Below are 26,961 nucleotides of genomic sequence, written 5' to 3'. Positions count from 1 at the left end.
TCTCTCTCCACAATAGATCCGCGGCTTCTCTCTCTCTCCACCACAGATTCGCCGCCAATGTTTCCTCTCCAACAGGTTTGCTTCTCTCTTTCCCCCTTATGCTATTATCTATTACCGTTTGTTTGAATTTCATAAGTGATTTTGTTACATTTTGTTAGATTGTTAAAGTTTTAGATTGAAGGATTTTGTTAGTTTTTTGTTAAATTTGTTAGATTATTAGATTGTTAAAGTTTATTGTTAGATTTTGATAGTTTTTTGTTAACTTTGTTAGATTATGTTACATTGTTAAAGTTTTAATTTTTGTTAATTGTTAAATTTTTTTATTAATTTGGTTAGATTGTTATTAGTTTGTGGAAAGTTTAGGTTTGTTGAATATTGTTATTAGTTTTTTGTTGAATAAAGTTTGTAGTTTTTTGTTAATTGTTAAAGGTTTTTGTTAGTTTTGTTAGATTGTTATTAGTTTGTAGAAAGTTTAGGTTTGTAGAAAGTTGTTATTAGTTGTTGAATAAAGTTTGTAGTTTTTGTTTATTGTTAAAGGTTTTTGTTAGTTTTGTTAGATTGTTATTAGTTTTTAGAAAGTTTAGGTTTGTTGAACATTGTTATTAGTTGTTGTTGAATAAAGTTTGTAGTTTTTTGTTAATTGTTAAAGGTTTTTGTTAGATTGTTATTAGTTTGTAGAAAGTTTAGGTTTGTTGAATATTGTTATTAGTTGTTGTTGAATAAAGTTTGTAGAAAGTTTAGGTTCGATGAATTGTTGTTTTAAGAGAATTGTTGTTTCTTGTTAGTTGATCATAAAAATGAGAGAGAAACAACAATGGTCGAATGAGCAATAAAATGTTATTAGAAACTTGCATTGAAGAGGTAAACACCGTGGATAAAAAAGGGTTCAGTTTGCACAAAGACTCATGGGCTAAGGTAATAAGTGTTCTTAAGGAAAAATTTGGGTTGGATTTGACTCAAAAACAAGTGAAAAGCGCTTATGATATATAATCTTAAAGCCAAATACATAGGATGGGTGTATTTGAAAAACAAAACCGGCAATATCTACAACCCTCAAACAAATACCTTTACCTTAACGAACGAGGAATGGGAAGAATTTAAGAAGGTATGTTCATATATTTTTATTTTTTAACATCTATCCTCTACCTTAAGGTCCACCCCTAGTTTATTTTTTAACATCTACCATTAATCTTTTAGGGATATGTGAAAGCTGCATCCTTAAAAACAACTCCATTAGCATTTCCGGAACTTTGTGCACAACTGTTTGATGATAATGTTGCCATGGGGAATCGCAAGTGGACCTCAACCCAAACATCAGTGGTTGGATCATCCTCTTGCCATCGGCTCCAATCGGTCCAACCATTGATGATTATGGACAACATTTTTGCGGACACAGAAGATGATGCCGGCACTACTCCTACTACTGGGCCTACTACCGAGCCTACTCCTGTGCCTACTCCCGAGCCTACCCCCAAAAGGGCTAAAACCTCAAAATTTTCATCATCTGTCACTCTTGAGGATTTAGTACTTGACATGCAAAATGCTTTGCGATATTTGACTAGAGAAAAACCCCCAAAAAAACGCCCAACAGTTACAACAGTTATTGAATGTTCTGAGAAGTTAAATTTGGTTAGGTTAGAGCAGAGAGACCCTCTATATTTGGTTGCTTTTCATATTTTTGAAATGTCCTCGGACATGAGAGAGGTGTGGATGGCATTGCCAAATGTTCCCGACGTGTTAAAAGGGTGGATCAGATGACGGCTAAAAATTTAGGACTTATGAAGTAGTGAAGAACATGGGTTTTGTTGAAAATATTATTTGCTTTTGGTGTATGTTTTTTTTGTTTTGTTGAAAACATATTTGTTTTTAGTTATGTTGAAACATTCTATGCTTTTTGGTTATGTTGAACACATTCTTTCATGAAGTGTTGGATAAAATGATGTTTTTCGCCAAAGATATGATAATACCAACTTCTTTCAATCCGAACCCAAACATTCCAGGACATAACAAGAGGCTACGAAAGATTTTTAAAGGAGCGGTTGGTGCACTAGATGGGACCTTGATACATGCTGTTGTTCCTACTAGGCAACAAGATTTATATAGAGGAAGGGGAAAGGGTGTTTATTACCAAAACGTATTAGCAATTTGTGATTTTAATATGATTTTTACTTTTCTTATGGCCGGATAGGAAAGGGTGGCACATGATTCTAGAATATTATCAGAGGCATTATCATATCCACATGTGCCATTCCCATTTCCACCATCAGGTATGTTTATTGTTTTTTTTATTATTTCTATGTTAGTTTAATATTGTAATTAATTGTAAATATTTACAGAGAAATACTATCTTTGTGACGCCGTGTATGCACACATACGAGGATTTATGGCTCCATATCGTAATGTGAAGTATTGGCTTGGAGATTTTAGTCGGAGACGTGCGTTAACCAATAAAGAAAAATTTAATCATGCACATGCAAAACTACGAAACGTCATTGAGCGTGCTTTTGGTGTCTTGAAAGCAAGATTCGCTATATTGAAGAGGATTGCACCATTTTCATTGGAAACACAAAGGAACGTTACTGTTGCATGTTTCGCGCTACATAATTTTATTAGGAAACAAGGTTTGGACGATGAGTTGTGTACACAATACGATCAACCTGATGTGTCGCTTGGAAATAGCCGTGGGCAAATTGTAAGGCCCCGTTACCGGTGCCTCACTTTAACGTTGGATTTACTCATTAACATAGTTCTAAATATCAGAGTTAATAAAAACATTCGCGGGATATTTTAAACATTCGAACCAATACATTACATGACCATTAATCCTTGTCTTAACGAACATTCAAATTATTTAAACATAAAACATTGTCTTTTAAATATCATAACATAACACTTCATTGAGATGCCAGTGTCTTCAAATCCATGCCATGTGCTTCCCTTCAAGCAAGTTGCCTCATTCTACTCACCTGCGTGCATACTAAAAGTCAGCTACGCTGAGTGAGTTCTAGTTAATCAGACGACATACAATACATTAACATACTGACATATGCACCCGAAGGTACACACCTTCATATTTACTTACATGCGTACATACATTCGTACTTTCGTCCTTTCTTTCATACTTACATAATACTTCCATTCGTACATATATGTTTTAAGAGCATTTGCTCTATTAACTTCGCCGATATTATTAGGGTCGGTTCCCTACATTCGCCGATACTATTAGGGTCGGTTCCCTACGTCCGTCGATATTATTAGGGTAGGTTCCCTACATTCGTACTACTATAACATACATGTCCTTTACATACTTTCCTTGACAATGCGTGCAATCTCTGAATAGCGTTCACGTACCATCAACATATCATACATACATTATTCATGCATCATATATATTCATACATACATCGTTCATGCATCATACATATCAATCATATCCTTAACTTCCACATAACGGTTCATGCAATATCCGAAGATCGTTCACACACCATCAAGCAATCATCATACATAAATCATACAAGGCATACACTTACCATTTAAGGTAAATGTATTAACTATCACATCATGTATGCACACATCCCCGAAAACATAATAAGGAAGTGGGGCTAGAAACTCACCTGAACGCGATTACGTTCATCGTTTAAGGTTATTCCTTTCTTGAGCTGTGCACGACTAACCGTATAACAATTACGCGTATCAATTAACTATCACTACCCATATCGCGTTTCTAGTCTAATTATAACCCTCAATGAATGGGGTCCGGGGGTAGCGCCCCTGGAAGCGGGGTCTAGGGGCGGCAGCCCCTGGCAGGGTCCAAGGGGCAGAGCCCCTGGCTGGGGTCGAGCTGTCTTATCACATTTCCATTAACTGTCTTATCACATTTTTCATTAGAATTTTGAATCATTAATTAATGTACTAACTTAAAAGTTCAAGGGCTCCTTTGTAATTAAATCATTCTTCTTTAAGTCCAGGGACTATTCTGTCATTAAGTTAAACTTATAGTTCGTTACATTATTCTTAACGAATTGGGTTATCATAACGAACTGGTCCTTTGTAACGAATATAACCCTTTAACGAACTGGTTATTAGACGAATCGGACCCTTAACGAATCAGTCCATATAGCGAACCAGTCCATGTAGCGAATTGAAACATTCTAATTCGTTATTCCTTTTAACGAATGGTCATAGCGAATTGGAATCTAGTTCGTTATCTCAAGCTTAGCAAACTTGAACACGAACTGAGTCTAGTTCGTTAGGTTAACTTTAACGAACTGCTTGGCTAATCACTCCTAATTCGTTAACTCCCCGCTAACGAATCACCTCTAATTCGTTAACTTCCCGTTAACGAATTAGGGTTAGGTAAGAGAATGTCAGAACATTCTCTGACATCCTTAACTTCGTATTATCTTTTCCGGCGCCGCCGCCGGAAAACCTCGGATTTGCCGGAAAAACAAGTTTTGACTCGTTTTTCACCGTTTTTCGTCCCGTTTGATCCAGATCTGAGCTAGGTGACCCCTAAGCTCATCCTAGGTTCGGTTTATACCCGATTCCACCCGGATCTCGTGACTTAAGCGGTTTAACGGTGTCGGCTCGTCGTTTCGTGACCATATCTAACGGGTTTAAGCTCATACAACAACATACTATCATTACCTTAGGTCGGGATCGATTCTTCTTCTATGTTCAGCTAGAGAGAGAGAGAGAGACTAGAGAGAGAGCTTAAGTGTGTGTTTTGATGGTGTATGGAATATGTGTGAAATGAAATTAAATGGGGGATTAAAGGTATATATATTTATTGATCATGGGCTTAAGCCCATGGTCTTTCCTTCTTTCTTTCATAACCCAAGTCCATAACCCATATCCATTTACCCAACACTAGCCCGACTCATAATAACTCGTATTTTCATTTATTAACTGAAACTAGAAAACGGGATGTTACACAAATTGATGCTGATGAAGACGAGGTTGAAGCACTTGGAACTGCATCAGATCGGGAATATATGACTCAGTTACGAGATGAAATTGCTGAGCAGTTAACGCAAAGTACGGAATAAATGATTTAAAAAATGTTTGTGGCATTATGAATATTATTTCAGTGTTGTTGACTGTTATTTAAATTTGGAAATTGAAGACCTTTTTTATTTAAATTTCAGTTTATTTTAACAGTCTACAGACGTTAAAAAACAAACAGTCTTCTTGTTGCAGACTGCAGAGATTTGGTCCACCTCTTCTGCTACAGATGTCTGCAGGAGTGGTCCGCAGTCTGCAGACATTTTACCTCTGAAAAAACAAACAGCACCATAGTCTAACACTTTAAAATTTGTTCAACCAAACTATTAACCAGTTTTATGATTTATTATATAATATACTAACAGAGAAATTTTAATAACCATTCATTCATTAAATTACTTAATTTAATATATATATAAAAGTTTACCTAGTTTTATTTTATTTTTTATTCATTTATTATCCATTTATTTATGAAATTATTTAGATACAAACTAAAGTAAAGTTAAAAGAAGTCGAAAACCATTCTTGTATAACATCGACTGTTAATATAGACGCCTGAGATACGATTATGAATATAAAACAAATTTTTCAGGAGTTTACAAAAGAAAAGAGAATGAAAGAAAAAAACTCAAAACAAATATTATAATGTTATAATTTTGCCCTAATTATAACAAGATTAGTGTTGTAATCTTTTATTTGTAATGAATTATAAAGAAAGAAGATAAAGAGAGTAGATAGCAAAGTTTTCCTTTTACTTTGTTTATGAAATGGAGTTGATAATTGATTATTTATAGTGAAAATTTATAACCGTTTTACAACGGCTATATTACTGTTTTATAACGGTAATATTACCGTTTGTGTGTGTGCGTATTAATGTAGAAGAATAAAATGAGATAAAAAATTATTAGATAATACATAGAATTAATAATATTAATGAGAATGTTAGTATGCATAAATAAATGTTAGTAAGCATAACTAAATGTTAGTTAACATAAATATAAAAGTTACTTGCTGAATATCTTTTGTTGTGGATATACCTTCTTGATTTAGAGCTTCGTGCTGATAACGTGTTATAATTTTTCCACTAATTATAACAAGATTAGTGTTGTAATCTTTTAATTGTAATGAATTATAAAGAAAGAAGATAAAGAGAGTAGGAAGCAAAGTTTTCCTTTTACTTTGTTCGTGTAAATTGTCTACTACATAGGTTAATATTTATACTACCAAAACTACTATTGAAAACAACTATTTAGGAGACAATTCCATAAAATTGGAGTTTAAATTTGGTGCTAGACACATGTGTAATATCCCGGCTTTAAGCGGAATATGCCCGGGTGCAACGTACAGACCACTCATATGCTCGTAACACTATTAAAAGTGACAATATATTTAATTTTATTTCATAATTTCACAAGTACACAAATAGTTTTATAATGAGACAAAAAGAACATCACATCTAAAAGAAGCAAATATTATTCATTGAAATAATCCTATGGTATAACTAATTTTCTTGTCATGTCACTTCATCGTATCAACCTGCAGCACGTTTAAAATAATATATTTTGTCAACAACACATGTTGGTGAGTTCTCATAAATATATATTAAATATGTGATTCAACAATCGTCATGCAATAAACATTCAAACATAATGTAAATGAAATCAAATAGTGTCGTCCTCCCGTTCATTCAGCCGAAGCCGTAGAAGTCGGGGAAATGAGAACCACCTTACGTAAACAACCGAAGTCGTAACGTTAGACGGCGCAGGTACGTTCGTCGGACCCTCCCACTATGTGTATGCGTTTGCGTTTGCGTTTGCGTAACTTCCATCATAAAAACAATAAACATGTTGCAAGCAAGTTTACGTATAATCATAAACAATATGCAAGAATAATATTAACATGTACGATAAATGTGAATCGTTTTGTAAATAAGCGCATAACTAACGAAATAAAAACTTGAGACATGCTACACCCCAAAAATATTAAAAGAGTTAAAAAGGGGTTATGGAAAACTCACTTATTAAGTAAGTGAGTCGAGAGCGAAAACTGCCTTTAAACGAGTGAACTGACAAAGTTCGGTTCAACGAACGGCCTTAGATAAATAAATAGCTAGGCTTAAAAATAAGTTGCGTAAAGAAAATAATTTGGCGAGGACGTTCGGTTTATGGCAAAGCAACTTATAAGAAAAAGTATATATATATTTTGGGTTTATAAAAAAGGCTTTTGGTTATTTGATTTGTTAAGTTAATTTATTTTAGTCTTAGAAAAACAAAAGGGTTATAATAAATATTAATTAATTTAGATGAGTCCGGTTTGTTCCAACCGAACAATTAATTAAGAAAACTAGTTTAACGAGTGGTTCGTTTTTTGGTCGGGCATGAACCTGGTTATTGAGTCGGGTTTGTGAGTAACATAATTTGAAAAATATGAAGTAGTATGTTAAAAAAAATGTTTGTTATTGATTATTAGTTTGTAAAAATTAAACTTGACTTTTAAACATAAAATTCATAAACCAAAGATAAGCAAGCCAATTACGCAGGATGATATGTCTCCATGAATCTCGTTTGAGTTGTCATCATGGAAACAATCATTATACGTAATGAAAAGAAATAAATATTACCCGGGGATTGTATCACAAAAGAAGAAGAAAATAATAATTCTTGAGCAATTGTCTTTTGAAAGTCAAACTTGAGACTTGGGAGAAATTGACAAGCATGAATGATTTTGAGTATAAATTAGTTGTGCAAGGAATGTCGAGAATGAGTGAGCTTTATATAGGCTCAAAATCGTTAATAACAAGGTCAAGTGAGTTAATTTGATGGCTAGTCAAGAGGCTAGTCATAAGGCTTGAAATCATGGATTTTAACTAATTGAATGTTTAAACCCATTAAATGTCTTTGACTCAATTGATTAAAGAAAGATAATATAATACTTAGAATTAAATTTGTAACATCAAAAATAATAAAACAACATTATAAACCTAAACAACATCATGAACATAAATACAAAAACAATTCACCATTTTATTAATAAATGAAGATCCGAAAGATGACGATATTTTAAAATGGGTCGGTTTTTTGGCTTTCAAAAATGATGAATGTCACAGGATACACAACTTTTAGAAATTTCGTCCCGAAATTAAAATTAAAAAAAAGAAAAAAACAACTACTATATGGAGTTGTTAAAACTTTTAACAAATTTTATATATATGTGAAAAACTCGAAATTGAACCGGAACAAAAAGTTTTTTTTTGTTATTGTTTTTATTTTTTATTTTTTATGAACGAGGAGGATGGGGGAAACATTTTAGTTGTTTTACACTTTGCGTTTTTTATTTATATTTTGAGTTATTATTTTTTTAATTGTTTTTTTGAATATTTTTTTGAGGGGTTTTTAAAACCCTTTGTATGTCAACTTTCACTTGGATCAAGATGGGTTAGTTTTATCCATCTTGATCCATATCCATCCTAACCCTCTATTTTAAAAATCCATCCTGACCCATCACCCAAATCCAACCCAACCCACTCCTATTGCCACCTCTAGTTTTATGGATTTGGAAGATGAAGATAAGCGATGAGCTGAAATTATGAATTTTCTATAAAGTGTATTTTCCATGCAGGCTTTCTAGCCTAATTATAAAAACGTCCACGTCAGCAAGAACAATTTCATGTCAATGAGAACAATGCCACACCAACAAAAAATCTAACGGAGTTAGGGTCCGTTAAGTTCGGGAGCGCCCGAAACAAATATAGTGAAAGTTGCGAGTGTTATGTAACAAATCGAAAGTTGGAAGTAGTATCAACAAACATGTGAAAAATTTAGAGTATTAAAAACTAATATCCTATTTTTTTTATTATTTTACCTTTTTTATATTTTTATTTGTATTTCCATTTTAAGTAATAAAAGAATTGTAAGAAACAATAACAAAGAAATAGTTACATATAAAAGGCCTCAACAACTATGTATAAAAAACCTTTTTAGCTCATTTAGTTGGTTATGACAATAAAGATAAAAAATAGACTAGGCTTCATTTACGAGGTCGTCATTTCAAATCCGAGTCACAAGAGGGTTTTATCCGGCCTGCGTTACGCTAGACACTTGTAGCGTCCAACTGGTGTCAAGTAGCACTAGAAAAGAAGGTTTTTCCGAGTACGCATGAAGAAACCGGGAGGCACCAAACATGGGTAACATGTGAACAAAAACTATGCATAAAGTTGGAAAAAAAGACCCGTTTATCAGTGTGACATTAGCATAACATGAAATGGAAGGGTTTTAACCACTCCGAGCACGGTATCACTAGTCGCTGTGACAGTAAGTTTTGGATTTACAAACGCACACAGGGGCCGGAATTGAAACACAAATATTAATTATATAAATAAATAAATAAATTTAAGGCGAATGTTGACGTCCGGGTTTCACTCTCACTGAACTAAACTGACAATGGCGAAGAAAGAAAGCGTGAAATCAAAATCAAAATCAAAATCAAAATCAAAATAGAATACGATTCGAATTGTTGAATCATGAGCGGATATTGCTTCAGAATCATCGCCTGTGGCAACAACAGCTCTGAATCTGTCGATAGAGATATTTGTGGGTTTCAATTCATAACCGAGAAATGTTGGCCCACATTATGATATGAGGAATGGTTGTTTGATTAATACGATTTATTATTCTTTTAATTAGGATATCATGATCTGTGTTAGCTACTTACTTCATTTCATTGGGATGTATGCAGCTATGAATTCTTGTTGTTACATACTCTCTCTGGATCTTATGTTTTAGCTGCTATCTGAGGTGTGAATCTTATAATTCTGTTTATTTTTTTTCCTTTGCTCTTTGACAACTGTTTAAAATAATGTAGTATCGGTGCTTTGCCAGCCTAGATTTAGGGCTCGTTTTGTTCGCGGAATTGAAGGAATCCAATGTTGGAACGTAAATCCCTTCTCTTGGCGTGCTTGTTCACAGAATTCGATGGAATTGGATTTCAGTTCTATTTTCAATGTGTTTGGTTGGCAAAAGAATTGGGATTGGAATTTGAATTTAATTCCATCACTTAAAAGGATTTCACCCAAAGTAAATGGAATCTCTGACCCGGTTACGTGCCTGGCTCAGGTTTCGTGTCAAAAGTCAGTTTTGAGTTAGATACCAGTTTTGCGTGCGTCTGGCGTCTGTTTACACGTTCGACGCTGGTTGACACATTTTAACGCGGCCAGTGCCAATAACGTGTTTGACGCCAGTTAACGTGTCCAGCGGCAGTTAATGCGTTTGATACCGCAAAAAAGCATCCGACGCTGGTTGACACGTCCAACGTTTGACCTCAGTTGACACGTCCGACGCTAGTCAACTCATCCGGTGCCTTACGCCTGTTGACGCATCCGACGTCGGTTAACGCGTCCGAAAAGATCTCAGATTCAAAATCCTTTCATAGATTCCAATTCCTGCACACTCAATCCTTTTGGAAGATTTCAATTCCAATTCCTTGAAATTCCAATTCCATTAATAAATTCCAGTTCCCTAATTCGAACCAGACACGCCCTTAGATTTTGATATAGTTAAACCTAGGGGTGGCAATCTTGACCCAAACCCTTTCAAATGAGTCGGTTTGAGTTGTTTTAAAAGTTAAATGAGTTGGTTTGGGTAAAAGGTTTTAAATAAATGGGTCAAAATGAGTCATTTGAAATTCCATCCTTTTATTTTCGAGTCAAAATGGGTCGACAAGTTCAAAGAAATGGGTCGATGTGGGTTAGTGTCCTAAGGGAATGTGACAGGTTTCGGATCGGAACGGATTTTCGTACAAGACAGGTTTCGGCACGAAACGGGTTTCAGATCGGAACGGGTTCGGTTCAGGTTTCAAGCCAACCCGAGTTTTCACCCGTGACGTGTTGGGTTTTGGTTTCTTTCTGGTTGATTCCGGACTCATTTTTGTTCGTTTTTTCAGTTTTGTTTTTGTTTGGATTGAATTCTTTTAGTTTCGTTTTGATTGATTTTTTCGATTTCGATTGATGTGGTCCGATTTTGGCTTTTTGTTTCTTTGTTTCATTTGCGTCGATTCTTTCGGTTTCGGTTCGGTTTTTTTTTAATGGAACGAGGACAACGTATGAAACATTTTAGTGCTTTTATTTTTTTTGTTTATGATTTATATTTTGAGTTATAATTTTTTATTATTATTTTTGAATATTTTTTTTGAGGGTTTTTGATCTTAATAGAAAACCCCTCAAAAAAAAATAATTAAAAAAATCATAACATAAAATATAAGTAAAAAACGAAAAATCTAAAAAAACAAAAATGTTTCCACCGTTATTCTCGTTCACATAAAAAAAAAACCGGTTTAACCCTAACCTATTTTGACCCTAAACCAAAACAACCCTTTTTTAATTGACTCGTTTTGACCCAAACTCATTTTGACTCATACTCGTTTTGACTCATACTCGTTTTGACCCATGACTCATTTCAACCCATGACTCATTCGACCCAACCCAACCCATTTGCCACCTCTAGTTAAACCTACAACTATCTTCTCTCATGGCCAGCTTTTTGCTTATGAAAGCCCATTTAGCTTTGTGGAATCACATGTTTGATTAAAAATTTGTGTAATAAGTGAACCTTCAACATGTAATATTTAAGGGATGCTACATAATTTTGAACCTATTTAATTTTCTAAAATCACTCAGGAATCTAAATGCAAACCTTCACCAAAATACCCACCCTTTCATTTCGTTATTGCATTGGCCTAGCTTGCATTTTTGTCTAGTATTTGGTTTTCTGGCCCCAAAGGCTGTGAATTTTTTGAGCAGGGTTCAGCACGTCGTGCATGGTACTTTTTCGGCTCCTAAGTCCGAAAGCTTCGTTTTTAGTAGGATTAGCTTTTAGTTTAATGAGAAATATAAATTAATTATCTTTTTGTTGTTTGTCTGAGATTGTTCAAAGTGGAAGACACGGAATACACATGCTAGAGCCTATAGATTCTATTTACTTAGGTAACATTCTTAGTTATGGTAATACCGAATTACCGACTAAAGATGAGTAGCTTTCATCTATAAACATCGAATTACTTGATCATATGTGGCATTTATTACTAAAAACAGACAACGCTTTTATTACTTCTTACGTAATAAAATTAGATTTGTGGCAACCTTGAATCCCGGGCATTGTCATTATTTTTACTAAATAGAAATTTATAATTCATGTCTTAAGAGAGAACCAACTATGGCTGGATTGTGATTATTTTTCAATCCTTGAAGCAACTATATGGATTTAGGAATAGGATTTTAGGGTATATGAATATGAAATATCAATCAATGTTGAACTTGGTAATTGTATTGTGTATATTGTAATTAACAAAGATGATTACTGGAGGTATAAATAGAAAACATAATTACATAGCACACCCTCTAATAATAACTAATTGTCTACTTATCTAATATTCCCCCGCAAGCTAAGGCCGAGGTTCGACCTGTATCTTGGACCTTCAAAATAAACATAATTACATAGCACACCCTCTAATAATAACTAATTGTCTATTTATCTAATATTCCCCCGCAAGCTAAGGCCGAGGTTCGACCTGTAGCTTGGACCTTAAAAATAGAAACCGTTGTGCGGGTAACGCCTTGGTAAAGACATCAGCAATCTGATCCTGTGTAGATATAAATTGAATCACCAGCTGTTGTTGAGCAACCTTTTCGCGTACAAAGTGAAAGTCAATTTCAACATGCTTTATTCTGGCATGAAACACTGGATTAGCAGATAGGTAGGTAGCTCCCAAGTTGTCACACCACAATGTAGGAGCAGTGGTGATAGGAACACACAATTCACGAAGAAGTTTCTCTAGCCAAGTCAGTTCAGCAACAGTGTCGGCCAATGCCTTGTATTCAGATTCTGTGGATGACCGAGAGACAGTCTTTTGTTTACGAGCAGCCCAAGAGACAAGATTGTCACCTATATAAATGGCAAATCCCACGGTGGAGCGACGGTCATCCGGTCAGCCACCCCAATCAGAATCAGAATATGCTGTAAGAGAAGCATCGGTATAAGCATGAAGTAACGAGGCAGATTTATGATGCAGTAAAAGACCAAAATAGATGTGCCCTGAAGATATCGCAGTATCTGTTTAACAGCTGACCAATGATTAATCGTAGGAGAATGCATAAACTGGCAGACTTTGTTGACTGCACATGTCAAATCTGGGCGAGATAACGTAACATATTGAAGAGCCCCAACAATTTGTCCATGCTGAACCGGGTTATTATATGGGGTGCTGTCACCAAGTGTTAGATTGGCAGAAGTGGTCATGGGTGAAGGAACCGGTTTGGCTTGAGAAAGCCCAGCCTGGTTTAGTAATTCCAAATATATATTTCTTTTGAGACAATAATATATCTTTGCCACGTTGCACAATCTTAATCCCTAGAAAGTAGGACAACTTTCCTAAGTCTTGAACAACAAAAGTGGTGCTAAGACGATGAACAATGTTATCAATGGCAGCAGGATCATTGCCAGTGAGGATAATATCATCCACGTAAATCAACATATATAATAGAGTGTTGCCTGCTGAATAAATAAACAAGGAGGGATCTGTTTTGGATCCTCTAAATCCAAGGGCAATTAGAGCAGATGACAACCGATGAAACCATGCTCGTGGAGCCTGTTTAAGCCCATAAAGAGACTTATGAAGAAGACACACATGATCTGGTATTTGAGGATTAATAAAACCAGATGGCTGTTGGAGATAAACAGTTTCTTTGAGATCACCATGCAAAAAGGCATTTTGTATATCCAATTGTCGAAGAGACCACCCTCTCGTGACCGCAATAGACAAGACAAACACGAATGGTAGTAGCCTTGACAACCGGGCTAAATGTATCATGATAATCCACACCCGATTGTTGGCGAAAACCTTTAGCTACAAGACGCGCTTTGCAACGCGTAACAGCTCCAGTTTGATCAACCAGCTTTACCTCAACCTCAAGCTAATTACACCAACCGTTCTGGAAATATTAGGGGCCGTGGTCAAAACAACAGACGGGGGGCGAGGTTCTTACAACAATAAGGAGATTGTGGTGTTGGTTGGGCAGAAGATGGTGATGGCTGAAAAGGAAAGGCATGTTCATTAAATCGAACATGACGGGCAATGTACAACCGGTTAGAGTGGGGATCAAAGCACCGGTATCCGTAATGTGAGGTGCTATATCCGAGAAAAACACACTGAATAGATCGAAAATCCATTTTGTGAGGATTGTAGGCTCGAAGATGTGGATAGCACTGGCACCCAAAAACCCGAAGAAAAGAGTAATCGGGTTTGCGATTGAAAAGATGTTCAAATGGAGACATATGTGAGTTGTGGCGAGAGGGCATCCGGTTAATCAGGTAAACTGCCGTGCCAAAAGCAAAGTGCCAGAATTTTTGTGGAACATGAGACTGGGCGAGTAAAGTTAGCCCAGTTTCGACGACATGGCGATGACGCCGCTCAACGACGCCATTCTGTTCACTTGTATGTGGATAGGAAAGTCTGTGGATAATGCTATGTTTTAAAAAGAAATGAGATAATTTTCGAAACTCACCTCCCCAGTCGGTTTGGACCGATTTAAGTTTTGTTTTAACCTGTCGTTCAGCCATGGTTATGAAGTGTTGGAAAGTGATAAACACATTAGATTTAAATTTAAGGAAAGAACCACATAAATTTAGAATAATGATCAACACATAATAAAAAATAATGGTGACCATCATACGAAGAAACTGGTGCAGGGCCCCAAACATCACAAATAACCAAATCTAAGACATGTGAACTTTTATAATCAGATAAAGGTAATGAAAGTTTGGAAGATTTTTCCACAAAACAAGAATCACAAGCAAAACCAGAATTTTTGTTTGAAACAGGTAAAAGATACTTAGAAAGCATAGAATTTAAAGTTTGCTGATGTGGATGACCAAGCCTTTGATGCCAAGTCTTGTACGAAGCACGAGCAGTGGAGAAAGCAACTTTGGGAACATCTTGAATCCGAGGAAGACAGAATGAGTAAAGTCCATCATTGCTGGGACTCGTGAGGAGGGTAGTGCATGTAGGGTAGTGCATGTAAGCTTGTCCTTCACAGAAAAGAATTTAGAGTGAAATTCAAAGAACACGTTATTATCATGACAAAATTGTTGAACGGAAAGGAGGTTTTGTTTAATTGTTGGAACATGAAGAATATTGTTTAGGGAAAAAGTTCGGTTTGGAGAATAATATCGAGAAGAACCAATATGAAGGATTGGAAGAGGCTTACCATCACCAACAAAAAGATTGTCACCACCATGATATGGTTCAGAATACTCAAAGCTTGAAAGATCAGGTATCACATGGTGAGTAAAACCGGTATCCGGACGCCAAGAGGTGGAAACTTGTGAGCGAGCATCAACAAAATTGGCAGACGGTGAACGACCACGCATTGTAGACGGGTCTCGGTTGGGGCACTGAGAGGGGATGTGGCCAATTCCACATTGTATACAAGTACCAAAAACTGTGTTCTGGATAGATGCCTAAGAAAATTGGTTGCTGTTGTTGCTGTTCTGATTACGGTAATTGTAGTTTGTATTGTTGTTGTAAGAACCTCGCCCCCGTCTGTTGTTTCGACCACGGCCCCTAGTATTTCCAGAACGGTTGGTGTAATTAGCTTGAGGTTGAGGTAAAGCTGGTTGAACGGAACGGACTAGTGCTGAATGCTCAGTTGGTTAACACGTTGTTGTAAGGCTTGGATGGTTGGAGAGTGGGAGGGGCCGACGGGAGATGTGGTGGGTACGGGGTTGTTGGTTGCGGCTGTGAATGCCTAGGCAGGAGGGACAGTGGGTAAAGATTTTTTGATCATAAAGTCATTGTCAGAAATTAGGGCATGTAATTCGTTAAAACCAGTAGGAAATTGTCGAGTGATAATGTTACTCTTAAGTACATGGTACTCGTCTCGTAATCCAGCAACAACCAACATAACCAGATCCTTTTCTTTTACCGGTTCACCAATATTTGCTAAAGCGTCCGCGTACTCTTGTGCTCGTTCAAGGTAGGCGGATGGTGCTTCATCACTTTTCATCTCGATTTTCAACAGTTGTTGTTTGAGAGTAAATTCTCGGGAGATAGTGTTGGGTGAATAGGCTCGTTCAAGAGCCAACCAGAGTTCACGTAATGTGCTAGTGTGTTGAACATGACTGAAGGCAGATTCAGAGATAGTTGAAAGGATGAGCATCGTTTGATAGCCATGAGGTGTGATTAGGGTTTGGCTGTGGTTTCAGGTGGTGGTCGATCAACAGCAGGGGAGGGTGGTTGAATAGTGGCTGGTGGACATGAGATTGTGCCATCCACATAGCCATAGAGATTGTTTGTAACCAAAAAGGGTTGAAGTATAGCCTTCCAATATCTATAATTTGTGGGAGAGAGTTTGAATGAGAATTTGTGAGAATTGTGGGTTGTTTTGGTAGCATCAGAGAATGGCTGTAATAGGGCCATGTTGATCAGTGGACAGGTGGTGTGGTTGACGGCAGATTAGGGTTACAGGCTAGGGTTGTGGGTGACGGCAGATTAGGGTTACAGAGACAAGGCTCTAATACCAAGTTGAACTTGGTAATTGTATTATGTATATTGTAATTAACAAAGATGATTACAGGAGGTATAAATAGAAAACATAATTACATAGCACACCCTCTAATAATAACTAATTGTCTATTTATCTAATAATCAATCAATCATACCTAGTGGAGTCCCACCAATAGCAAAGCTATAAGTAGGGTCTGTGAAGGGTGGGATGTAGGCACACCGTACCTCTATCCAATGGGATAGAGAGGTGGCTTTCAAAGAGACCCTTAGCTCTTGACTACATATGTATGCGGCAATATAAAAGAAAATCGAAGTTCAACTATAGTATAATTGATAGTAGCAAGTATGAAAAATGATAATACTATATATATATATATATATATATATTAAAAGAAAATACCATAATAGTGTGTGACCAAAAATAAGGTGAATATGAAATAATGAATACTAACTACCATACAGTTAAATGGGTTGGGCCCAAGCCAGTCAAACATAATTTTAGAAAACTGCTAATAATAGCCTGTGAATATAATCCTATCAGCATAAAATAAGGCCTAATCTACCTTCTACCTATACTATTAAAACAAAACCATTCTTCCACATGTCATTCAACTAGAGTAGCTAACTAGGATGTCAACTCATACTATTACCATTTATAGAATTACTAACAAAGTTACAAATATAACTTTAAATGTTGTATTAAATGAGGTTTTTAGATATTTATGAATTATAATATTTTATTTATCATTATTTATATCTTATGAATCCATAAGGTATGTTATTATGTATACTATTAAATATAACTTTTTTGTTGCATTTTTTTAACCACGTGTGTATTACACAGACTATATCCTAGTCTTGAATTAAAGGATAACTTACACACAACTCCTCATATTTGAATCACATATTGAGACTAGTAGTTTAATATATACTTCAGTTCTAGACATATATGAACTTTCTTTATTTGGCAAATAATGCATGATACACCTTTCTATTCTAAAAGAAGTTACAGCCAACAGTTCACACATTAAACAGCTAAACACACACACACATTGGAGGGTTCCAGGCAGAACACTTTTTTTTTTGTGAGGACAAAAAGAACAAGTTAAACCATTTGCATTTTAAAAATATTTAAAATACAAGAAAATAGTTGAAATGCAATGCTTACTCATCTCTCCTGAAATTGTAAACAAAAATTTGTTCGTTTACTTATGTGTGTATCTTTTAACTTATTGAGCTTATGTCAAACCAATACAGAACAAAGGCTCTGATAAACGAGGATGGAGTTTTCGCAAAAGATCAGGGCATAAAGTGCTTACCAACACTATTACAACTGAAATACCTTCTGAGAATAAGAACTCAGAACCTGATATTATCAACTATGAAGCACCTATCATATCTGAATCCGAGAAAACATTTGCAAATCAATCAACAGAAGAATTGCCTCGGGTGTCAACATCAACCACCAAGGGCAATATGGTCAATACGGTGTCTGATTTGATCGCTGAAGCTGCTGATGAAGATGATATTAAATTTGATTCCTGTTTTGATGAACCATCCATCATTATCATCCAATCTGCTGTTAGAAAAAACTTGGTATGTTTTTTACTTCTATCTAAATCTAGCAGTTTCAACCCGATTACTTTCGAACAGGGTATGTTTGTGTTAGTCCGTTTAGCTTTAACCAGACAACGAACACACACGGACATTTGAGCAAACAAGGTTTTCTTGTTAGTGTTTGTTCGTTAAGAAAACGAGCATGTTAACGTTCGTTTGTTAATAGTATAAAGAATGGTTCATGAACGTAAACGCACACAAACGTTCTAGCTTGACTGAACATAGATGAACACACATAACTGTGCGAACAACAAATGAAAGTAGCATGAACATCAATCTGTTGGGCCTAAAAAATCATAAAACTAGACTAAATTGCAATGGGTGATATTTTATTTTTATAAAACTACCGAACATGAATGAACATATACGAAAGAACATAAACAAGTGTAAATGAACGAACATTGATGAAACCAGACTTGTGTTCATGTTCATTCGTTTATTAAATAAACGAACATATACGGACATCCCACCGAACGATTCACGAACGGTTCACTAAACGTTCGGTTCATATTCAAGCCTATTCTTTGTATTCATAGTTAATGCATAAAAGTCTATAAAAATATAAAATTTGCAAAAAAAAAAAGTGTTTGTGGGTCTACCCTACTATATTAAAAGTTACCTGTTTGTTATGATCTGTCATGTTATGTTACCTGTTACCTGTCGTATTTGTTTCCAACATATTTTACTGGTTAATAAAAGCCCTAAGCCCCTAATTGATTTAAGATATGTTAATTATGGTTGCATGTGTTATTTAGGCTCAAAGAGAACTGATAAGATATAAGGAAATTGTAAAATTACAAGCTGCGGTACGAGGGCATTTGGTTCGTTGCCGTGCGGCTGGAACGTTGCGTTGCATTCAATCTATTGTTAAGATGCAAGCTCTTGTTCGCGCCCGCCACACTAATGTGTCTCTTGGAAAAATGTCTACCCGGAATAAGGTAAACTTTGATGTATGTGATTGGTTATATGTTGATGTTTGGAAATCATTTATTAACCAAAACTTATTATTCCTGCGAACCAATTTGTTCCATCTATTCCTTTGCTTCAACCTATAATTATTATATGTTGTTTTTCTATTTCTTTTTTCTGGGGAAACAAGACTCTAGAGCCGTGCCACATCCAACATATATCTCAATTGAGAAGCTACTCAGTAACCGATTTGCTATCCAGGTAACAAAGCTTGTTGTTCTTTTTTATTATCTGGAACGGTTTAACTTTTCCGTACTAGTGGCAAAACAGGCTGATCGGGCAATTTAGGTAATGGGTAGAGATGCACAAAACAACTTGGTTAGGAATTGAACCCCGGTTATATACATGAACCCAACTTGGTTTCATAATTGGGGTGGACCAGACCCGAACCATAGGGTTGAATTTGGGTTGTAACCATATACTTTGAAACTGCTTTGAAACCGGTCAAACACCCGACTCCAACCAGTTAAAACCTGGTTTTAAACATGTCTAAGCCGCTCCCCCTCAAAAAAACTAGTGCCAATTGTCAACCCAACCTAGTTTGGCCAAAACCCAGTTTTGACTTTTGTTAACCCAACCTAATCCGGTTTCAACCCAAACCGATTAGGGCCACGGACCTTATTTGTGCACCTCTAATAATAGGTCAAGTAGGGTTCATGGCAATGTTTTTAATTCATCGTCATCGTCCTCGTCCTCGTCGTACTCATCGCCGTCGCCGTCGTCGTCGTCGTTAAATCCCACCAATAGCAAAGCTATGGTAGGGTCTGAGGAGGGTAAAGATGTAGGCAATCTTACCTCTACCCCATAAGAATAGAGAAGCTGCTTCCAATGAAACCCCCGGCTCGATAGTGGTTTTGCATCAAGCCTTGGACATAAAGCACATAACACTCAATCATCGGGAGCCCGGCGGATTGGTGCATGTACCCTTGTCTTTCGGCTATCAGCGTCACCACATGATACCTGATTAACCTTCCGCCACTTTTAACGCTATTTTCACGAAATTGGTAAAATAACGTCAAAATAAGTGCAATTTCACTTTTGCCCACCCAAGGGTCCACGCATATATACATTATATGCTCACACCGCAAGCGCGGCATAGTTTTTAATTCTTCATACGCTCCATTTCAAGTTGGGCTGACCCACAAGCACTTCTTTGTCCTTAATTGTTTTTAAATAGTTAATGTGTTAAAAATGTTTACTATATCTGTATTAGAAAAATGACTTTCTATACATTTTAAGAGAACTATTTAAAGAACAATTTCTGATATTTTTCGCTCTATTTAATTTATAAGGCTTTTAAGCTTTTATAAACTTTACCCAAAAATCAAACCATTTTATTTCGATAGCCTTTTGAAATTTACTTTATTAATATGAAACTAACAATCTAATTTCTATAAAAGCTACTGGAATCTACACCAAGAACCAAACAAATCAACATCAAATGTGATCCATCAAAAGATGATCCATCTTGGAAATGGTTGGAAAGATGGACATCGGTATCTTCTTCCCAACTTCGGGACCCACATGAACCGAAGGAAGTACAAGACAAAGTCATAGATTCTAAAAACCAGACTGAAAACATAGTTTCTGAACAAAAGTCTGATAATCTTTCTGACGAAAGTACACATTCTACTAATGGGCCTGGACTCGTGCCTGAGAAGCCCAACCCTCCTTTCAAAAGGGCTGCATTCATTGCTGCCCAGTCAAGATTCGAGGAGTTGACTTCTAACAAGTCGTTGACTTCCATCAATTCTTCAAATAAAAAACATGTGAGTGTGGATAAATGTCAAACTGTTGACCTTGTGGGACCACCGGTTTATGAAAGCTTAAAACTGGGTCATAGTCGAACTGGTGGGTCCGAATGTGGAACTGAGCTTTCGGTCACATCTATGCTCGACTCACCCGATCCATCCGAGGCTGGAAACATTGAATCCAACAAAGAATCTAAAGTCGATGAGTTGACTCACTCCGTTTCAAATCTATCAGAAACATACGACTACAACACATCTAATGAACACATTGAGCTGGAACCCGAAACAGGCCGTCAAATGAAATCATCAATGCATAAAGAATTCGAGTCCCCAGTAACACCGTCTAGCCGGATCTCAAACAACAAAAATGCTAAAAAGGTTCCAACAAAACCGAAAGCGTGGTCAAATAGTACAAAGTCAACTGTAAGTTCGAACCATGGGTCGGGTTTAAGAAACAGTTTGGACAATTTTCCTCGAGAGAGTAAACCCGCAAACCGAAGGAACTCGTTTGGGTCACAAAGTTCTGAACCGGTTGTTGATCAGGAGCCTCGGGATAGTTGCAGTAGTAGTTCTATACCGAGTTATATGTAAATTACTGAGTCTGCAAAGGCAAAAGCTTTGGTGAATAACTCACCGAGATCGAGTCCGGATGTGCACGGTAAAGAAGGTTATTTGAAAAAGAGACACTCGTTGCCCCGTTCGGTTAGTGGTAGACATGGTTCGCCTCGTGTCAGGCGGAGCCCACAACAGACCACCAAAGGAAATAATAATCCAGGTATTTTGTTTAATATGCTTTATTTATTGGCTAAATTGCATAAGCATGTATTCAGCTTTGGTCTAATTTATATAATGTAAGTGAGCTGAGCCGCTCGTGGGCTACTTGAGACCGGCTCAATAAAAGCTTGAATTGAGTCGATCTTAAGCGGACCATCTAAACTCTCTAATAAAAGCCTACAATAGTTTGCCACTTGTCACTCTCATATTAATCCTCACAATTTAAAACCAACTAAATCTACAAAAATCATGCATTACCTGTTATTATTTGTTAATTAATAACATTAAATAGTAAATACTAATTTGAAGGATGGAAATAAATGAATCAATATCAAAATTGTTTCAAACATTACTATATAGCGTCTGTCTCTTAATATGCATGATAAGTTTATTTTTTGTGTTTCGCTTAATTATTAAACATTATTTTTTTTCATTAATTGTCCGTGTAATACACGGGTCTCAAACTAGTATATATCTATATATATATAAATTTAGTTATTTTTAGTATGTAATACATAATAAATGTATCCTACATAGTAAAAGTAGTTATATATATAAGTATGATAAAAATAACTAAATATAATAGTTATATAGGGTTTGGATCCTTCAGAATTTCCAAATAATTTAAGATAAGACATGTAAGAGCTCTTAACAACCAATCACTTTATTTATTTGTTATATATATACTTTATATTATTTGAAGGTAGTCTAATAAATTGTTATATGTATTTTTGTGATTACATGTGTAGTAACCAATTTACATACATGAAATTACAAGTTTACATAGGGAATATCTCACTCATGCATATTTTTCTCAAATCGGGTCACTGAATCTTCAAATCGAGTCTCACCGATTTTTTTGTTTGTTAAGAAAGCAATGGAGGATAAGATGTGGGGGTCGGAATTTGCAAAATATGTAGTTATATTTTTAAAAAATTAAAAAACGTTAATTATATTAAAATTCAAAAATAAAAATAAAATTCACGTCGCCACTCAACGTCAACATAAAAAAAAAGATAAAAATATTTCCTATGTGAAACAAAAAATAAAAACGTTAAAAAAATATGTTAAAACCTTTAATTTAATAAAATATAAAAGTTAAGTAACCTAATTTGAACACTTTTTAAAGTTGAGTGACCTAATTGGAACACTTTTGAAACTTGGTTACTATTCTATGAAATTGCCCCCATAATAAATGATAAGACTATCGCCAAATATTCTTAAAAATATAAATTAAATGAATAAAAAGATTGGTTGTTAAGAGCTCTTAATATTTTTAAATTATTGGAAGTTCTGAAATGATTCTAATCCTAATTATAAGTAAAATAATTGAATAATTGATAAATAATAAACTAGCTGAGACTGAGATTGAGTTTGAGAAATCTCTCGCCAACTGAGCTTGAACTATAGGTATAGAGCTCGAGCTGGCTCGACTCGTTTACACTCCTAAGTGCCTTGATAAAAAAACCCGAAACTTTCAAATATTATGTCCAATATTTGAAAGTCAAAATGGCTAAACTTACTGGCACATCTACCTTGTCATAATTTTTGACATTTCTAATATGTGATTGGTTTATGCGGTTTTTACAGAGAGGAAATGGCAGAAGTAATGTAAAGAAAGCATCAACGAGTAGGACGTCTGTGCCAAATTTTATTTTTTGAGGGGTCTATAATCTATTCTGAGTGTTTGTAAACTAAAGCTGTGTGCCATTTTTGTATTGCTATTTTTTCTCCGTAAAGTTATGAATACTCTTTAAAATAAAAATTGTTGGACAATTTTAAAATGTTATATTCTCTTAGAATTCTTGTTAAGAGGTAACAATTTTATCTTATTTACGTGTAAAATACTTGTTATGTCGAAGTTAAATTGTCATTTAAAAGTGTTGTTTAAAATGTAAACTAACTTGTAGATCTTTGTTTCAATTTTTTAGTTTTTTTCTATAATTTAATAATGTAACCTTTTTTAAATGTACCAAAGTGTTTGTGGATGGGAACCCAAATCGAACATTTTCACTTGATGAATGGTTACATATCTTTAAGTACCTACTTATGGTCTTTTAGATTCTTGCTTCCCTTGTTTTTTGTTACAATATTCGATCGGAACAAACATTTTCAAGTTGATTTGCTTAATTTTAGCAACCGGCTTGACATAAAGTTATTTATATATGGTTTTATTCCTAATGTTACGTTTAGATTTTAGAGAGTAGATAGGGAAACTAAGAACAAGATTAACAAACTCATCGATATTTCATTCTCTTCGTGTTCGTCTATTTAACAAACTGTATTACAATGAAACTTTACAAATACAACCCTTGCACTTTCTAACGATTGACTGTATTTATCACGTTACACCATAGGGGTAAAATATTACTTAAAAGTTAAAACTAACACATCTTTTTCTAGGAGGTAAGCTGACGGGACGGTTGGATTGTGTTAGATAATGGGTTAAAGCAACAAAATCGGTTTGGTATAAAAGATTTAGGGGCTGTTTGGCAGATGCTGTACCAGTAAGAGGTCTGAATGGTTAAGAGTCTCTAAACCTGAACCAGTTAAGTCTGTTTGGTTGGACCTCTGAATAACTATGGAAAATGACTATTTTACCCCTTCTTATGTAAAGACACCTTCAAAATATCAAATATGAAGCAAAAAAATCACCATAGTATGAATTATGAAATAATTTATTATAAACAACATAAATGAAACATTTTTCTTTACAAATGTTATACATAAAAAAACAAATTATAAAGATACGTTAGAACCATAATAGCCGGTTATTTAACTATCCACTTTAGAATACAATCTATCACACACTTTCATATATAAAATAAAGGTTGGATCCGATGCCAAAGTCGCAAAGATTAGCTCCATTTGAACATGTAGCCATCGACATTTAAGAAGAATAATACAAAAATTTGACAATAAATCTTAACATAAGTTACCAAAGTAATACATAGCATCTCTGTTAAATCCATTTTAGTAAGAAATCCCATATCACCATGTGTAATACATATAGGAAAAATCCATTTTAAACGCAACATACCTTGTCATAGGGAGACTCATAGCCAAAGTGGATATCGGGAAACGAAAGCGTGCTACTAATGTAATTAATATGACATCAACACCTGCGTATACAACACGAAAAATATACATGAAGACTTAAAAGTTTGGTGTTCGTTTTAAGGTTTGACTACAACAGTATTATTGGGCGGATATTACTGGTGGGATGTGCATGTTTTCAATATTAGCCCGTTAGCAACACCTGAAAAAGATCAAAAAAGTAAAAAAAAAAGAACATTAAAAAAAAATGCAGCATGCCTGTTTAAAAATAAAAAGCAGTAGCAAAAAACATGTTCATACCAAAAAAAACACTAGGCAATTTTTTATTTTCCTGAAAGCTTGAAATCAGAACCCATTTTAACAAAAAAAACTCATATGGGTCTGATGGACCCACTCAGAGCCTCATGTCTGCTTCGGTAAGACATAGTGTTTGGTTAACTAGTTAGGGCATTTCCAATGATGAGTTTTTGTTAGGTTTTTGTTTGTTTTGAATCCTAGGTGGCTCCTAGGTGGAAGAGAGAGAGAGAAGACAGGGAGAGGAGAGAGAGAGTGAAAGAAGTTTGGAATTTCAATACACTTGTTAGAATGTATGTGAGAGGGTGAAGGAGAGAGAATGGGAGGAGAGAGAATGAGAGTAGGTGATTTTTTGTAGTTTGTATTTCAAAGCTCTCCAAACATTGGAGATGCTCTTAGCACTTCTAAATGATTCAGTGTAACATCTTACCCATTCAAGATTGAAACAAGTCTGAATGAAAAAATGGACCTAAATACCCACTCTCTCCACCACCGTTTCCTTCGTTCCTTCCTTCATTCTCCTCCATCGCTATTGCTACAACCGTTCACCATCACCATCACCGATGTGTTCAATCATCAACTAATCTCAGTCGCTGCTACAATCATTCTTTAATCTCGACCTTATCTCTCCCCTTGTGTGGTTCAATCGCATGTTACCCTAACACTGCATTCTCGGGTTTAAAATACAAGGAAAAGAGATGATAAGATAGGATAGAGGAAGAAAGGAAAAGAAATTATATACTTAAAAAGACATTCTCGAATTAATATAAAAGAAAAGAAAAGAAAAGAAAGTGTTTATTACATTCTTGAGTTAGATTGGAAGGAAAAGATAGGGAAAAAAAATTGTAAATTTACAATTATGTCCTCATAGCAATATGGAAAAAAGAATTAAGATAGGATAATTGGTAATATGGCAATGAGATATAAACTTTCCTTCACAATCCGGCCATATTTGGCAGGAAAGTTTTGAAGGAAAAAAGGCTTAACTTTTCATTTCATTCTCTTTCTTTTCTTTTAATAAAAAAACTCAAGAATAAAAAAAGAAAAAAATTTCTTATCTTTACTTTTCCAATCTCTTAAATAAAAAACTCAAGCATGCAGTGTAACCCTCTTCTGCTCTCTGCAAATTGGTTTTGCCCTATATCTTGTTTAACGACAACAAATCTGTTGCTGCTGTTAGTATAAGCTCCGTGTGTGCTGTAAATGAATTGTTTGCGGGTAGAGCAATATGGAAAGTAATGTCTGATTCCGTAAGTCAAAACATCTTCAAAGTGAGTTTCATAAATAAAGCCTTGAGATCTGTACATTGTAACTAGAATATTATAAATGATTTGTGTATAGTTTTATGGATGGTTTTTTTATACAACCTTACGTACATCAAGGTAATATATTGTAAATTTCAGTGTTTTGAAACATGTAAGTGAAATAAAAAATTGTGGTCAATCTAATACACAAGTTTGATGGTTTTACACCCTGAATGTATGATGTATCATAGTCTATAGAAATTAGATGTTTTCTTTTGAAATTAGGCCTTTTAAATAGTGTTCCTTGGGCGCACGACAGTTGCTCGATGAAATGCCGGTTGTTTTGTATGGTTAATGGTGTGTCGATATCCCTCTGTTTAAGATAAATCTTGCCTCTTGTTTGCTTTAGTCTGCTTTGCCTTTTTAGATTTAGAAAATGTAGTTCAAGTTGGAAACTAGTTAAGGTTATGCTTATATGGTATCCTCATCAATCGTCTTTTCTGTTACATGTTCATTTTGTGAAGAGTGTAACTATAATCAGTATGCTTATAGTATCTAATGTTCATTAATTTTTTCAGTGTAGACGAAGGTTAGCTGCTGATGATTACTCATTCCCGTTCCCAACATATGGATCATCAGTGTTGGAGCAGGTTCCTTCTCAAAATTGTGTTCTTGCAATATAGTTTGTTGAGTCCCGC

The 26,961-nt window shown here is 35.2% G+C and overlaps 1 protein-coding gene and 1 pseudogene across 2 annotated transcripts; both read left to right on the top strand.

Annotated features, from left to right (window-relative positions):
- Positions 1-1,936: 1,936 nt before the first annotated feature.
- LOC143594216 (uncharacterized) lies at positions 1,937-6,080 on the top strand. Its single transcript, XM_077073582.1, has 4 exons — positions 1,937-2,134; positions 2,189-2,267; positions 2,337-2,692; positions 6,009-6,080. Exons 1-4 carry the CDS (start codon positions 1,937-1,939, stop codon positions 6,078-6,080), a joined length of 705 nt encoding a protein of 234 aa, XP_076929697.1.
- A 3,441-nt stretch (positions 6,081-9,521) lies between these two features.
- LOC143594221 (protein IQ-DOMAIN 32-like) lies at positions 9,522-23,285 on the top strand (annotated as a pseudogene). The gene is made up of 6 exons (XR_013146290.1): positions 9,522-9,620; positions 17,795-18,153; positions 18,930-19,110; positions 19,262-19,344; positions 20,544-21,669; positions 23,259-23,285. The product of XR_013146290.1 is annotated as a protein IQ-DOMAIN 32-like (transcript).
- Positions 23,286-26,961: the final 3,676 nt, after the last annotated feature.

The sequence above is a fragment of the Bidens hawaiensis genome, unplaced genomic scaffold (genome assembly GCF_021521415.1).
Source record: "Bidens hawaiensis isolate Kalapana, Puna unplaced genomic scaffold, B.hawaiensis_p1.1 tig00043344_1, whole genome shotgun sequence".
Classification (NCBI taxonomy): domain Eukaryota; kingdom Viridiplantae; phylum Streptophyta; class Magnoliopsida; order Asterales; family Asteraceae; genus Bidens; species Bidens hawaiensis.
Note: the sequence above shows the minus strand (reverse complement) of the source record. Positions and strands in the feature narration are given on the sequence as shown.